Source organism: Anolis sagrei, chromosome X (genome assembly GCF_037176765.1).
Source record: "Anolis sagrei isolate rAnoSag1 chromosome X, rAnoSag1.mat, whole genome shotgun sequence".
NCBI lineage: Eukaryota > Metazoa > Chordata > Lepidosauria > Squamata > Dactyloidae > Anolis > Anolis sagrei.
In genome coordinates this window covers 52747601-52763420 of record NC_090034.1, presented here as the reverse complement: position 1 = coordinate 52763420, position 15820 = coordinate 52747601, and the positions used below count along the sequence as shown (strand labels likewise).

Below are 15820 nucleotides of genomic sequence, written 5' to 3'. Positions count from 1 at the left end.
AAAAATGTAACCGTTATGTGATGAAACTGTATATAGAGAGAGAGATTTTGGTAATGCCCCCTTCCTTCCCACCAGATCACGAGGATGGAATATGTTCACACCAAAAGCCTGATCTACCGCGACGTCAAGCCGGAGAACTTCCTGGTGGGACGCCCTGGGAGCAAGCGCCAGCACACCATCCACATCATTGATTTCGGCCTGGCCAAAGAGTACATCGACCCCGAGACCAAAAAACACATCCCCTACCGAGAGCACAAGAGCCTCACGGGGACCGCGCGGTACATGAGCATCAACACCCACCTGGGAAAAGGTGAGTGGGCGTCAGCTTTGGGGAGTCTCTCTTTGTGTGTAGGTGTATCATGAAGTTATTTATTTATTTATTTTTATTGCCCATCTCTCTTTTCCCTATTTTGAATAATGTGGTAATATTGGTTAAAATAGAGAGAGAAAACACCACACTATTAAAATACATATAACACAATGCACATGTAAAAAGCAACTTAAAATGCACAGCTATTGTAGTTGGTATAACAGATATTGGTAAAGTCGCAGCAATTATTATTATTACTAGTTTGGGTATCCAGCGTTGTCTGGGTTATTTGAAAAATGCATAGTTGAATTACAACTCCCATTATTCTAGGTTAACCCCAAAAAACTCAATCAATACATAAAGTTTGTTATGTTGGGCAAGTTTGCTCTAGATGCATCATGGGTGGGGTTCAGTGTGCTCTCTGGCTGTAGGGTTAACTACAACTCCCACTATGGTGAGTCAGTCCCCTCAAACTCTTCCAGTAGATAGAGTTAGTCATGGGGGTTCTGTGTGCCAAGTTTGGTCCAGGTCCATCATTGGTGGAGGTCACAGTTTCTCTGGTTGTGGATGAACTACAACTCCCAGAAAGGAAGATCAGCCCCCCCCCCCCCCCAAAAAAAAAACAAAACTCCTCCAGTAATCAAATTTCGGCATATCAGGAATGTGTGCCAAGTTTGGTCCAGATCCATTGTGTTTGGGTTCACAGTGCTTTCTGGATATAGGTGAACTGCAACTCCCCTAAATCAAGGTTAATTTTCCCCAAAGGACTCGGTAGGTTTTTTTGCAGTTCATGGGGGCTCTGTGTGCCAAGTTTGGTCCAATTCCATTTCTGGTGGAGTTCAGCGTGCTCTTAGATTGCAGGTGAACTATAAATCCCACTACATACAACCCCTCAAAACCCCCCAGTATTCCAATTTGGGCATATTGGATATGCATGCCAGGTTTCGGTCCAGATCCATCATTGCTTGAGTTCACTCTGGATGTAGGTGAACTACAACTCCTATAAATCCCTCCGAAGACCTCCAGCGTGTTTTGTTGGTCATGGGGGTTATGTGTGCCAAGTTAGTTCCAGGTCCGTTGTTGGTGGAGTTCAGAGCACTCTTAGATTGCAGGTGAACTATACATCTCAGTACCTACAACTCCTATAAATCATTGTGAATTCTCCTCAAACCTCTCTAGTATTTCCAATTGCTGATCAATTCCTCTGTTTGCTGTGTGCCATAGAAAAGCATAGGAAAGAGTTCAGGGAGAGGCGGTGGGCGGTGTCATGCAAATTCCACACCAATGGAGAGAGTCAGAAACACTGGGATGTGTGTGGTGGAGGAAAAACAGAAAATCTAGGATGAAATGGTCCCTGTATGAAAGCTTTCACTTGGGTGGTGGGCAGTGTGGTGTTTGGGGAGGAGATTGGCAGGGCTCTTGGACATGTTCATGGCGCTCACTATAACCTGCAATGTCATTGGAGGGAGGGTCTTTGGTGTCTCCTGAGGAGTGGGAGCCATAGCTGTTTGTGGAGGCAGGAGCATGTCTGTGTACATGGATAGCCCAGCCACATACACACATACATATTTTTTACTTTTATTATGTGTATAGATAATTATTTATAGCCTGCTCTTTTTCTCTAGAAAAAGAGAGAGAAGACTACTGCCAGAAATCTATCATAATTAGAGTCCAGTTTGGGCGAAAAGTGATGTTTAAACCAAATAGATATACTCTGCCAATGCCCTAGGATAACCTTTACTAAGTATCCCTCTGGTACAGATTGGAAGAAATGGGTGGCTATGAGTTCAAGCCGTTTGGTGAAATGACGAGTCAGTCCAACTTCTCTTTCTGTCTCCTGCTCAGAACAAAGCCGCAGAGATGACCTGGAAGCGCTGGGTCACATGTTCATGTACTTCCTCCGGGGGAGTTTGCCCTGGCAAGGCCTCAAGGTGAGTCCATTCCCCATGGAAACGGGGGTGGAGAGAATCTCCAAAACGGTGCCCTCAGGTCCAGGCTCTCGGGCTGATGAGCCCTACGTCTCCCACGGAATTATCCATTGCAGGGTTCCTCTACTGAGGATAACGTCTTCCTTTCTGACCATCCTCCTTTTAGGCTGACACACTGAAGGAGCGCTACCAGAAAATCGGTGATACCAAGAGAGCCACGCCAGTGGAGGTGCTGTGCGAAAACTTCCCTGGTGAGTACTGAGGGGGAAGTGTTGATAGTGTAAGAGGGTGATGCCCCATCCCCAGGTATTGGTTGCCTGTAGCTTGCTAGGCACGTTGCTTAAAAATAAATCCTAAATACAAGGATTCGGGAAGAGGCAGGACGGTGCCTGGCGGTCTTTCTTTGGGAGGGAGTCCCATGGCAAAGGAGGAAGACCTTAAAAGCTAAGCTTTCATAGAAGAATCAGAGTCCTGTTTGATAGTTTCAAAGGAAGGCACTACCCGATCCCTCTCAACAGATGGCCACCCAGCTCCATGGACATTAGCAGGTTCACGGAGAGAAATAGGACTGTTTATTTTATTTATCATGTCAGAAATGAATCGGGAATACAGTTATAATGTATAGAAAAACCACAAAGTTAAAAACTTGGCATTATACTAAATTTCCTTTGACCAGAAGCTGGCCACTTTGTGTACCTCTGGTGTCACTCTTAGAAGGTCCTCCATTGTGCATGTGGCAGGGCTCAGACTGGATGGTAGTAAGTGGTCTGTGGTTTGTTCTTCTCCACACTCACATGTCACAAGATGTATAATATCACAAAGGATACCACTTCACCTGCTTCATAGGAAATTTGCTACAAAACTGGAGCTTTTTTGTTGAGTTCCAGGGCCAGAGAAGCAGGTGGCGAAAACAGAAGGACAGCCTGCCTCAAGGAAGCGTGCTTGTTCCATTCATGTTTAACATTATCACAAATGATCAGCCACTACCAGAAGGGACAGAGTTTCATCTATGCTGATGATCATGCCATCACCGCTCAATCAGGGAATTTTCAAATGGCTGAACAGAAGCTCTCAGGAGCTTTGGGTGCCCTTTACTGCCCATTACAGGGAAAACCAGCTGATCCCTAACCCATCTAAAACACAGAAGTGTGTTTTTCTTCTTAAGAACAGACAAGCATCTCGAGCTCTGAGGATTACCTGGAAGGAATCCCACTGGAGCATTGCAGCACACCCAAATACCTGGGAGTTACTCCGGACCGTGCTCTGACTTATAAGAAGCACTGCTTCAATGTCAAGCAAAAAGTGGGCGCTGGAAATAGGGCGATAGGATCATAGAATTGTAGCGTTGGAAGGGACCCCATGGCGCAGCCCTGCTAAACAAAGACATCATCCAATCCCTTCTGACAAATGGACACCCAGCCTCATAGACATTAGAGGGTTCATGGAGTGAAATAGAGCTATAGGATCATAGTATCGGCAAGCGCATAATCCAGAGGCCTTATTGTAAAGATATCAGAAAGGCGAGCGTGTCTTTGATCGGTGGGTCCTCTCTTCTCTCTCTCTCTATCTGCAGAGGAGATGGCGACGTATCTGCGCTACGTGCGGCGCCTGGACTTCTTCGAGAAGCCAGACTACGACTATCTGAGGAAGCTCTTCACCGATCTGTTTGACCGAAACGGCTTCGTCTTCGATTACGAATACGACTGGGCCGGGAAGCCCTTAGTAAGCGCTCCTCTGTGCTTGAAAGAAGGCCTGGTTGGCAACCTCCCATCCAAGTCCTAACTGAGGCTGGCCCTGCTTAGCTTCCCAGGCCGGATTTTGGGGTATTTCTTTGGGTTCCCATTTCCCCCTTCAGTCTCCTTCCATCTGAGAATTCCCTCTGCCTACATAACAACAACAACACTTAAGAAGGCAGTTTTGAGGATGCGACTATTTTGGTATTACAGTTATGCAGAAAATGGAGGCCTCTGGAACTCAGATTTTCTTTCCTTCCTCCAAAGAGCTTAATTCTAGATTTTGTAAAGTGCCTTAAGATCATGAAGGGAGGAGAGAGGAGTGGAGCTTCAGAGACGTCTACTTTATAGTTTTTAAACTCTCTTTAGGCCTTGGAGGAAGGAGGGAGGAGAGAAGAGAAGAGTGGAGCTTCGGAGACCTCCACTTTCTTGTTTCTAAACTCCCTTTAGGCCTTGGAGGAAGAAGGGAGGAGAGAAGGGCGGAGGTTTGGAGACCTCAACTTTATTGTTTCTGAACTGCCTTTAGGCCTTGGAAGAAGAAGGGAGGAGAGAAGAGTGCCTTGTCTTTGGAGAAAGAAAGAACGAAGGGTGGGAGAATCAACCCCAAATGGCTCTGCAGTTTTAAAAAAAACAAACAAATAAAGCCCCCTCCTCTTCCTCCTGCTTCCCTGTCTTTTTCCACCTTCCTTCCCTTCCTTCTTTCCTTCCTTGTCTTCCTTGCAGCCGACCCCCATTGGCACAATCCAGAGTGACGTCCAAGCCCAGGCTCCGAATCGGGAGAAAGCGCAGCAGTACATCAAGCAGCAGGTAGGTCTTGGGCCTTTGGGGGGAAGGACTTGGGGGCCCTGTGGGTCCGGATGGAGACCAGCAGTGAGAAGAAGGCAGGAAAGGGACTGTGGTTCCTCAGACCCTCGGAGGGAGGGAGCAGGGCCCGTGTCCCCAGCTGCATCCCCTTTAGGGGGTCTCAAATAAAGGAATGAGGGCGCCAGGCTGGAAGGCGGCGGCATAGCATTGCGTTCTGGCCTTGTTTTTCTGTTGTTTTGGCTCTTGCATGTCTTTTTTTTCTTCTTTTCTTCCTTTCCCCACCCCCTCTTTTCGCCTCTCATTTCGTTCACCCTGGGACTCCCTTTCCTTTCTCTTCCTTTGCTTCCTGCCCTTCTTTTCTCTTTGTCCTTTCTTTCTTCACTTTCTCTTTCTTCCGCTCACTTTTTTCCTTCTCTTCCCTTCCTATTATTTTGTCCTGTTGCCTTTCCTTACTTCCTTTTCCCCTGTCCCCCTTTATTTCTCTTTCCTTCTGTTTTTGTATTCCCTGTTCTTCCTCCCCCCCCCCCTTTCGCCTTTGTCTATCTTCCTTTCTGTCTTTCTTCCTCTTCCCCCTTTCTCTTGATTGTTATCTTCCTCCCTCCCTCCCTCCCTTCTGCCTGCCTTTTCTTTTCTCCTTTTTTTTCTTCTTCTTGGTTTTTATTTACTTTCCTTCTCACATTTTCTTCTCATCATCCTCTCTCTTCCAATTTTCTCTGAATTTTCATTTTCCTTCCTTCCTTCCCATGTATCCTTCTCTTTCTCCTCTCTCCTCCCCTTTCCCCTTTCTCTTGGTATTCCTTCCATCCCTCTCTCCTTTCCTACCTTCTTTTCTTTCCGTTCCCCCTTTCACTTGGTCTTCCTGCCCTCCTTCCTTCCTTTCCCACCTTCCCACCTCCTTTTCTTCCCTCTTTCTCTTGGTCTTCTTTCCCTCCCTCCATTCTCACCATCTCCTCTTCCCCCCTTCTTTTGGTCTTCCTTCCCTCCTTTCCTACCTTCTTTTCTTCCCCTTCCCCCTTTCTCTTTGTCTTTCTTCCTGCTCTCCCTTCCTCCTTTCTCACCTTTTCTTCCTTTTCCCCCTTTTCTTGGTCTTCCTTCCCTCCCTCCCTCCTTTCCCACCTTCTTTTCTTCCCCTTCCCCCTTTCTCTTGGTCTTTCTTCCTGCTCTCCCTTCCTCCTTTCCCACCTTTTCTTCCTTTTCCCCCTTCCTCTTGGTCTTCCTTCCCTCTTTGCATTCCCACCATCTCTTCTTCTTCTTCCCTCCTTTGCTTGGTCTTCCTTCCTTCCCTTCCTCCTTCCCACCTTCCTCTTCTCTCTTTCTCTTGGTCTTCTTTCCCTCCCTCCGTTCCCACCATCTCTTCTTCCTCTTCCCTCCTTTCTCTTGGTCTTCCTTCTTTCCCTCTGCCATCAGCCATCACCCGACGGGGGGACGGAGCAGTGGGACCCCCAACCCAGCCCCCAGCCTGCTGAGGAAGCGCTAGCAACGCACTTGGCCACCAGCAGGCTTGGGGGGTCCGTCCAGGTACATAAGCGGGGGTGAAGGGGGGGTCAGGGGTCGGGCGGGGGCTGCGTCTTCCCAGCTGCCCCCCATACCCCAGCTGTTTCCCTTCCGCCCATAGAGCTGCTTTCGTCTCCATCTGCTTGCAAAGCCTCCTCCAATCTCACCAGAGCTTGGAAAAAGAGGGGATTTATTTTAGTGTGTGATTTGTTAGCCTCACCGGTTGCTTTTCCCCTACCTGAGGGGACCGATGGGATAATAGCATAAAATGGAGGAGGAGGGGATTCGACCGCAGTGCCTATCATTCCTCACCCTTTGAGGGGGGGGGGCACCCAGGATTATTCCAGGTGAGGTTAAAAACTGCTATGATAAAGAGGTGGATAGATGGATGGTTAGATTGATAAAGGCTGGGTGGGTGAGTGGGTGGATGGATGGATAGATGGATGGAGTCATAGATAGATAGATAGATAGATAGATAGATAGATAGATACGATAGATAGATAGATAGATAGATAGATAGATAGATAGATAGAGAGATAGAGAGATAGATAGATAGATAGATAGATAGATAGATCATTAGATAGATCATTAGATAGATCATTAGATAGATCATTAGATAGATATGACTGATGGATGGATGGTTGGATGAGTGGTTGGTTGGTTGGTTAGATGGATAGATAGATGGTCAGATGGATGGATGGATGAATGGTTAGATGGTTGGTTGGATGGATGAATGGATGGATGATTAGATAGAGATGGATGAATAGATAGAGGTTGGATGGATGGGTGAGTGGATGGTTGGTTGGTTGGTTGGTTAGATTGATAGATGGTTAGATGTATGGGTGGATGGATAGATAGAAGTTGGATGGGTGGATGGATACATGATTGGATGGATAGATAGATAGATAGATAGATAGATAGATAGATCATTAGATAGATGGGTGGATGGATAGATAGATATGACTGATGGATGGATGGTTGGATGGATGAGTGGTTGGTTGGTTAGATGGATGGATGGATAGATAGATGGATGAATGGTTAGATGGTTGGTTGCTTGGATGGATGAATGGATGGATGATTAGATAGAGATGGATGAATAGATAGAGGTTGGATGGATGGGTGAGTGGATGGATGGTTGGTTGGTTAGATTGATAGATGGTTAGATGGTCAGATAGATGGTTAGATGTATGGGTGGATGGATAGATAGAGGTTGAATGGGTGAATGGATAGATAGATAGATGGGTGGGTGGATGGGTGGATGGATGGGTGGCTGGATGGATGGATGGATGGATGGATAGAGACTGGGTGATTAGATGGATTGATATCTTATTCAGATTATTAGATGGATGGATGGAAAGATGATTGGTGGGTGTATGTGTGCATGGATGCATGTATGGATGGATACATGATAGATATATACATGGATGGATGGATAGTTATATGGATGGATGGAAGGATAGGAATATCTGTGGAAACTATATTGTTGTCTGTATCTGTGCTACAACCTGGTGCTTTTCAACCTTTGTGCTGGCAATATTTTAAGAAAGCGCCATCGAAAAGGAGAAACAGCTTTCATGTTTTAGTGCCCTCCCATCTCAACCGCGTCCTGCTTTTTGGATTTTTGTGCCATGGATAATGCAAAGCCTGGGTGATGGGGACCATGGTTTGAAAGTTGGGCTTGCAAACCATGGGGGCTTTGCATGGATATGAATCATGGTTTAGCTAGACTTGGGGGGGGGGGGGTCGCTTCCTGTCAGTCCTTTCCAACTGGCCTTGAGAATCAACAGGTCCAAAGAAGGAGAGAGAAGCCCAGACGATTTATCCGCTCCATCTAGAAACAGTTGCTGCAAAAGAGGGGTCCCTCAAAGACTTTGGAGGAGGCAGGAGGCCAATTGTATTTGGAGTCTGCTTCACTAGAGATGTTGAAGCAGAGGCTGGAGGGCCATCTGTCAGGAGGGATCAAATGATGCCTTCCTGCCTGGCAGAAGGGGGTTGGAATGGATAGCCTCTGAGGGTCTCTTTCAACTCTTGGGTTCATTGGTTCTACTACTCTTACTAGTAATAATAGTAGTAGTAGTAGTAGGCTGGAGGGCCATCTGTCAGGAAAGATCGAATGGTGCCTTCCTGCCTGGCAGAAGGGGGTTGGACTGGATAACCTCTGAGGGTCCCTTTCAACTCTGAGGTTCATTAGTTCTACTGAGAGTAATAGGCTGGAGGACCATCTGTTGGGAGGGATCGAATGGTGCCCCTCCTTTGGGATTCCTCCTGTTGCTGACTCCCGCCTCCTCTCTTCTAGGTCATGAGTTCGACTAACGGGGAGCTGAACACGGACGACCCTACGGCCGGTCACTCCAACGCCCCCATCACGGCTCCAGCTGAAGTGGAGGTGGCTGACGACACAAAGTGAGTAGTTACTGCGGCTGGATGGCCATCTCTCAGGAGGGCTTTGGTGGTGTCTTCCTGCCTGGCAGAATGGGTTTCGGGTCCCTCCCAACTCTAGGAATCTATAGCCCTGTTTCTTTCCATGAACCTGCTCATGTCCATTGGGGTGGGTGGCTGTCTGCCAGGAGGGATCAGATCGTGTCTTCCTTTACGGTGGAATGGGGTTACCCCTTGGGGTCTCTTCCAACTCCAGGATTCTATTATTCTGCCATCTATCTGACCAACCAACCAGCTATCCATCTACCTGTACATACATACATACATACATCTATCCATCCATTCATTTTATTTTATTTACCTCATTTTCTATCCTGCTCTTCTCTGCCCGCAGGGGACTCAGAGCAGCATACAAACTTTATACAGAACACATATAGGCAAACATTCAATGCCGTTATACAATTGACAGGACAAACAATACATAAACAGAGGTAGAGGCTGTTTTCCATCTCCGACATCTGGAGGCTGTGCTCGACTGTGGCCATGGGGGATGCTGTCGTTCCATCTTCTATACCAAGGAACTTTTTTGTTATCTGTAGAGGCCTCCTGATTGAATTGTCCTTTATGGACACCTTTATTACCTCCCCACTTTTAAAGTGGTACCTATATATCTACTCACATTGCTGTTTTCGATCTGTTGGGTGGGCAGAAGCTGGCCTGACGTCCAGGAGCTCACCCCAACCCAGGCTTGAACTGTCAAACAATATTTCGCAATATTTACTGCAGCTGGTGGTTGGCCTGCTGTGCTAAAGCTCGACCCATGCATCCATCCAATTATATATCCATCTAATAATTAATCCTTCTATCCACCCACAAACCCTTCCCATAAAATCATCCATCCATATATCTTTCTAATCATCCACCCATTCATCCATATTGTTATCCAATATATCCGTCCATCTATATATCCGTCCATCTACCCATCCACTCAACTATCTATCCATCTGTCCATATATCTATCCTAAAGGTAACGGTAAAGGTTTCCCCTTGTCATTAAGTCTAGTCAAGTTGAATTCTGGGGAGTGTCGCTCATCTCCATTTCTAAGCCGAAAAGCTGACATTGTCTGTAGACACCTCCAAGGTCATGTGGATGACATGACTAAATGGAGTGCCATTACCTTCCCACAGAAGCGGTACCTATCGATCTACTCACATGTTTTTAAACTGCTAGGTTGGCAGAAGCTGGAGCTAACAATGGGAGCTCATCCCGTTCCACAGATTCAAACCGCCGACCTTCCAGTCAGCAAATTCTGTAGCTTAGTGGTTTAACCTGCTGTGCTACTGAGGCCCCATTATATCTATGCATCCATCCATATATCGTTCTAATCATCTCCCCACACATCCATATAACCATCCATCCACCCATCCATCTATCTATATATCCTTCTAATCATCCATCCATCCATCCAGCAGTGACAAAATGGTGAGGTTGGTGGCAGAGGCATAAAGCTGTATCAAAATGAAGTTGTGGCCCCGCCAACTAAGTAATGCACGTGTCAAATGCAAGGGCTGTGGGCCGCTCCAGTTGATTTATTGTTGTTGTTTGTTCCTTTTGGCAATGAACGTTTGCCACTTTGTTACTTTTGTCTGTAAACGGCCCTGAGTCCCCTTGGAGAGAGAGGGCGGGTTACAAGTAAACTATTATTATTGTTGTTGTTATTTATTTGAAACATAACAAAATGAGTCCACAGCAGACAAGATCACTCTGCTGGCTGTTATATTGGATCACAAGTCAGACACTTCTCAAGTGTCTGGGACTGTGTGATGTATCGGCGAATAATGCAGATCCCAGTAGGGTGGCCTTTTGCAGCTGGCAGATGGTAATCTTGTCAGCTCTGATTGTGTTTAAGTGCAGGCCAAGGTCTTTAGGCACTGCACCCAGTGTGCTGATCACCACTAGGACCATCTTTACTGGTTTGTGCCAGAGTCTTTGCAGTTCGATCTTTAAATCCTCATACTACACTGTTCTACAAATTTTCAATTTTCTCAGTTACGGAAACGAAATGTGCCGTTTCTTAATAAATTTAACATGCTGAATTCAAATATAATAATTAAATGTGTTAATTGGCTCTGGTTTTTATGCAACAGCTATTTCAGTTTTCTCCACAATAGGTAATTCGTTAATATTATGATAATGCGCCTAACCTTACTGCATGTATATAAACCGTGAATATTTACTAAATTTTAGTCAAATTATATTGCCAATAGTTTATATATGAGAAATATTTATTTAATTAGTCTATTGTTTATGTTTGTGCAGCAAGAAACTATATTAGTAAGCCTAATGCAGTTGAAAAGTCTGAAAGTTTAAATGTCGCTTTAATCGTGACTTTAGTTTATATCCTGTTTGCTTCTCTTGACTTTTCTTTTGTATTCAAGGAAAGGATTGTCTCTTACAATGCTCCAGCAGTAGTCTGACAGCATTAACGGAGTCCATTTGCCTTGATATCTTTTTTCCATAGTGCTTTATTTACACACGTGCGAGGCATAACTACAGTAAAAAGAACAATGTAAAACGATGTTTAACAATACTGTCTCAGTCTTCAACTGACTGACCCTCACCGTTCAAAAGTCTGGCCTTATATAGGGCTTTCTGGCTTTTGCACACGGCACTAATACTGCGTCATCAAACTTTCTAGAGTATTCTAGAATCTTCCATAGTGTAAGTCGCAACATGCATTTTTTCAACCATGCGTGATCACGTGATTGCTTATATCATAAAAACTAGAGCCAATATACATTTTTAAATGTCATTTTCGTTTTCAGCACCCCAAAATCATAAAAGAACAGCTATTTTCAGGCCCGCAACTTTTTCTCCGTTGAACATTATTGTTATTATTATTATTATTATTATTATTACAGTAGAGTCTTGCTTATCCAACCTTCGCTTATCCAACTTTCCGTCTTATCCAACACTCTTATCGACGCGCCCCCCCTTTTCCTCCAGCATTTCCCCTTCAATTAAAGCAGTGCTCCCCAACTCTCTCTCCATTCCCAATAAGTGATAAGGCAAGGGGGAAAAGAGAAAGGATTGGAAGCGGAAGTGTCCTCCCTCCTTCCCTCTGTGATTTCCACACTCCTCTTCCACATCCGGGCACTTTCTGCTGGTCCGCTTTAGCCCCGAGGCATTGCCTTGCCTGAACCCTTTGAATCCCTGTTGTTAGTATTCTAGGTGTTTAGTGCCACATCGGACAAGTAACAATAGGAGACTCTGTATTATCTGACATTTTCATTTATCCGACATTCTGCTGGTCCGTTTATGCCGGATAAACAACTCTACTGTATTAATATTACTCAGACTGACGCAGTGCCATCGTCACCTGCAATTCTCGCTTTCCCCACTAGGTGCTGCTGTTTCTTCAAGAGGAGGAAGAGGAAAACCAGCCAGCGCCACAAGTGAGGCCGCGTTCCCCCCTTGGGACGTTTGGGGGCAGCCTTCTCGTCGGCCCCCCTGTGGATGATAGGTCTCGATGCTCCAAACTGGGGTGTGGGGGGGCGCAAACACACACACAAACGCTTCTGGGCCCCCCTTCCCCCCCCCTCCCCGAAGCAGGCTGAAGCCGCTTGGACTCCGTCGAGAGACCTCCGTGGGGCCCGCCCTGTGTGGGGGGGACGCACCTGGGACGTCTGTGCCTCCCTTCGTGGCAAGGAGGAAGCAGCCCCCCGCTGCAGAAATGCAGCCATTCTCCAAATCTTTTCAGTCTCCTCTTCTCCGTTTCGGGAATCAAAGCGTTTACAGAAGAAAATGAAGAAGCAGGCGATGCGAAGGAACAGGATAATTATTTTCGCCCTTTCCCCCCTTATTTCCCCTTTGGCTTCTGTGTCTCTTTTAAGTTAATTTTTTTTAATGTCCGCTTCTTTTCCGGGGGAGTCGCAATGGCTGCAGACGGAGGAGGAGGATTATTTTTCTAAACGGGAGTTTCCTGTCTCGTTTGGGAGGACACGGCACTGCCCTCCCCCCGGGTTGATCAGTGCACTTTTGGGTCGCAATACATGCAAATGCCGGTGTGTCACGAAATCGTCCCCGTTCTTTTTATTAGATACTTTTATTTTCGTGTGTCAAACAACGAGGATAAATTGAGACCGACCTGAAGGTGAGAAGGAAAAAGCCTACAATCTCAGGAACCGGCTGCCGACCAAAACGAGGACCTTCTCTCCTTTTTCTTTCATCCTTTCCTCCCTTCCTTCCTCTTTACTTCTCTTTCTTCCATACTTTCCCCTCTTCCTTTCCTATTCCTTCCTCCCCTCATCCCTTTTCCCTTCCTTTCCCTTCTCTCTCCATCCATCCCTTCCGTCCTTCTCTTTCCCTTCTTCTTTCATCTTTGTCCTTGGTTTTCCCTTCTTTCCTCTCCCTTTCCCTCGCACATCTCCTTCTTTGCTTTCTTCCTTTCTATCCTACCTTTGCATTCTCATTTCTTTCTTCCCTTCTTTCTTTCCTCCCCGCAATACATTTTCCTGTTTTCCTTCCTTCCCTTTGTTCTTTTTCTTCTCCCTCCTGCCCTTTCCCAACTTTCTCTTCCTTTCCTTTTTCTATCCTTCCAACATGCCTTTTCCCCTTTTCTTTTCCCTCATACTTTTCCTCCTTTCCTTTCTCTTCCTTCTTTCCCCTTGTACTTTTTCTTCCTCCTGTTCCTTCCTCTCGCTTCTTTTCCTCTTCCCTTTGTTTCTTTTCCCTCTTCCTTATACCTTCCATTCTCTTCCCTTTTTTCTTTCTTCCCTTCCCTTCTTTTATACATTTCCCTTTCCATTCTGTCTCTTCTCTTTTTCTTTCTTCCCTCCATCCCTTTTCCCTTCCTTCTCCCTTCATCGCTTCCTTCCTCTCCCATCTTTTCTTCATGCCTTTCCTTCTTTCTCTACCTTTCCCTCCCTTCCTTTATGTATCTTCTTTTTCTTTCTTCTCTCCATCACCTTTCCCTTCCTCCATTCCCCCTTGTTCCCTTCGTCACTTCCTTCCTCTCCCATCCTTCCTACATGCCTTTCCTCCTTTGCTCTTCCCTTCTTTCACTTTCTGCCTTTCCCCTCTTCCTTCTCCTTTCTCTTCTTTCCTTCCCTCCTTTTTCTTGGATGAAGGGTGTGGGGCTTTCAACTTACAAAGGAATATATAGGACGGAGTGAAGGACAGAAGCACTGGGAGGAACCTTGGAAGCATAAATATATTAATAATCATAATAGTATAGAAGAGACCCTTCGCTCGTCATTCATTTCCTGCCCTTTTCCTTTAAGCCCCAGAAAAGCCTTCTTAAAAAGGCAGGACGATGGATGCCAGCTGCTTCCGAAGAGCTTCTTTATAGAGAAATATATATATTTTTATACAAAGGGATATAGATATATATATATAGATATAAAGGCCGAATGTGAGTTGCTCCATTCGCCCTTAAGGAGCAGGTGCGTTCAAACCCTATTATTAAAGAAAAGAAGGGGCTCAAAAGGATCACTCTGTTGGTCTTAAATCCATTTGTTCTGCAAACAGTTGTGCCTCTTGAGAACCGAGAGAAAGAAGGGAAGGGAAGAAAGGCTGAATCCTCACTTTGGGCGACTTCCGACTCAGGAGCTTCTTTCCCAAATGCTGCAAACAGGATTGGAATAAATTGCATTATATGCAGCCTCAATGCAGAGGAAACCGAGCTCCGGTCCCTTTTGCAAGGTTTTTTCCCCCTCTATATAAAGCGACAGGTCGGCGCTTGCATCCAAACAAAAACATTGCTAATATTGTTGTGTTTTTTTCTTCTTTGAAGAGGTTAAAGTTTGTGCTCCAAAAGGCAGGTGAGAAAGAGGCTGTTGTGAGTTTAGTTACTGCTTTAAAGAAACAAAACAAAAGGTAACGGCAACCGTGTTTCCTCGAAGCCATAGACATTAGGGGCTTTTTTAAAAAAGGAAAAAAAAGGAGGAGAGAGAAAAAAAAACAACCCAAAATTAAACAAAAAAAACTTGAAAATGATTTCTTCCTGCCAAGGATGTTTTGTTGTGTGTTTTCTTTTGGGAGGGGTTAACTAGGGAAAAACAAACAAACGAGAGTCCGCAGCCGCCCTCAGCTCCTTCTCTGTCGATTGAATCCAAAGGAAAAAGGAGGTTGAGAAAATAATTTTTTTGGCTTCTCATAATAACACAAGCTGTGATCGATTGAAGGAAGGCGAAGGAAGGAAAGAAAGGGAGGGAGGGAGGAAAGAAAAAGGACACAGGGAGGTAGAAAAAGGAAGGAAGAGAAGGGAGGAAGGAAAAGAGAATTTATGTCAGAAGCGAATTGAGGGCTACAGCTATAATGTATTTAAAAACACAAAGTTAAAAACGTGGCATTATACAAAATGTCCTTTGGCCAGAAGCTGGGCATTTGGGAGTGCCTCTAGTGTCGCTGTAAGGTCCTCCATTGTGCATGTGGCAGGGCTCAGGCTGCATTGTAGTAAGTGGTTTGAGGTTTGCTCTCCTCCACACTTGCATATTTTGGACTCCACTTTGTAGCCCCATTTCTTAAGGTTAGCTTTGCACCTTGTGGTGCCAGAGTGCAGTCTATTTAGTACCTTCCAAGTCGCCCAGTCTTCTGTGTACCCGGGAAGGAGTTTCTCATCCAGTCTCAGCCACTGATTGAGGTTCTGGGTTTTAGCCTGCCAATTTTGTATTCACATTTGCTGAGGTGTCCCTGTGAGTATCTCTGTAGATCTAAGAAAACTATTTCTTGATTTAAGGCATTGGCATGCTGGCTGATACCCAAACAGAGGATGGGCCGGAGATGTCACTGCCTTGGTCCTTTCATTATTGGCTGCTTGCGCATATCAGGTGGTGCAATACAGGCTAAACAGTTTAATTTCTCCAGTGGTGTAGGGTGCAGACATCTTGTGATAATGCAGCATGTCTCATTAAGAGCCACATCCACTGTTTTAACGTGGTGAGATGTATTCCACACTGGGCATGCATATTCAGCAGCAAAGTGCAAGGGGAGATGTTTTCACTGTGTCTGGTTGTGATCCCCAGGTCGTGCCTGTCTGCTTTGGTATGATATTGTTTCTAGCACTCACTTTTTGCTTGATAGTCAAGCAGTGCTTCTTATAAGTCAGAGCACGATCCAGAGTAACTCCCAGGCATTTTGGTGTGCTGCAGTGCTGCAGTGGGATTCCTTC

General features: G+C 45.6%; 1 protein-coding gene across 1 annotated transcript in view; it reads left to right on the top strand.

The window, feature by feature from the left end:
• CSNK1G2 (casein kinase 1 gamma 2) overlaps window positions 1-14646 on the top strand; it is a 36747-nt gene extending 22101 nt beyond the window's left edge. The window contains exons 6-12 of the mRNA XM_060785063.2: window positions 76-310; window positions 2156-2241; window positions 2405-2489; window positions 3812-3960; window positions 4695-4778; window positions 8566-8672; window positions 12054-14646. Coding sequence (XP_060641046.1) covers window positions 76-310; window positions 2156-2241; window positions 2405-2489; window positions 3812-3960; window positions 4695-4778; window positions 8566-8672; window positions 12054-12108 — 801 coding nt within the window. The 3' untranslated portion in view covers window positions 12109-14646. The remainder of the gene's footprint in view (window positions 1-75; window positions 311-2155; window positions 2242-2404; window positions 2490-3811; window positions 3961-4694; window positions 4779-8565; window positions 8673-12053) is intronic.
• The last annotated feature ends 1174 nt before the right edge of the window (window positions 14647-15820 follow it).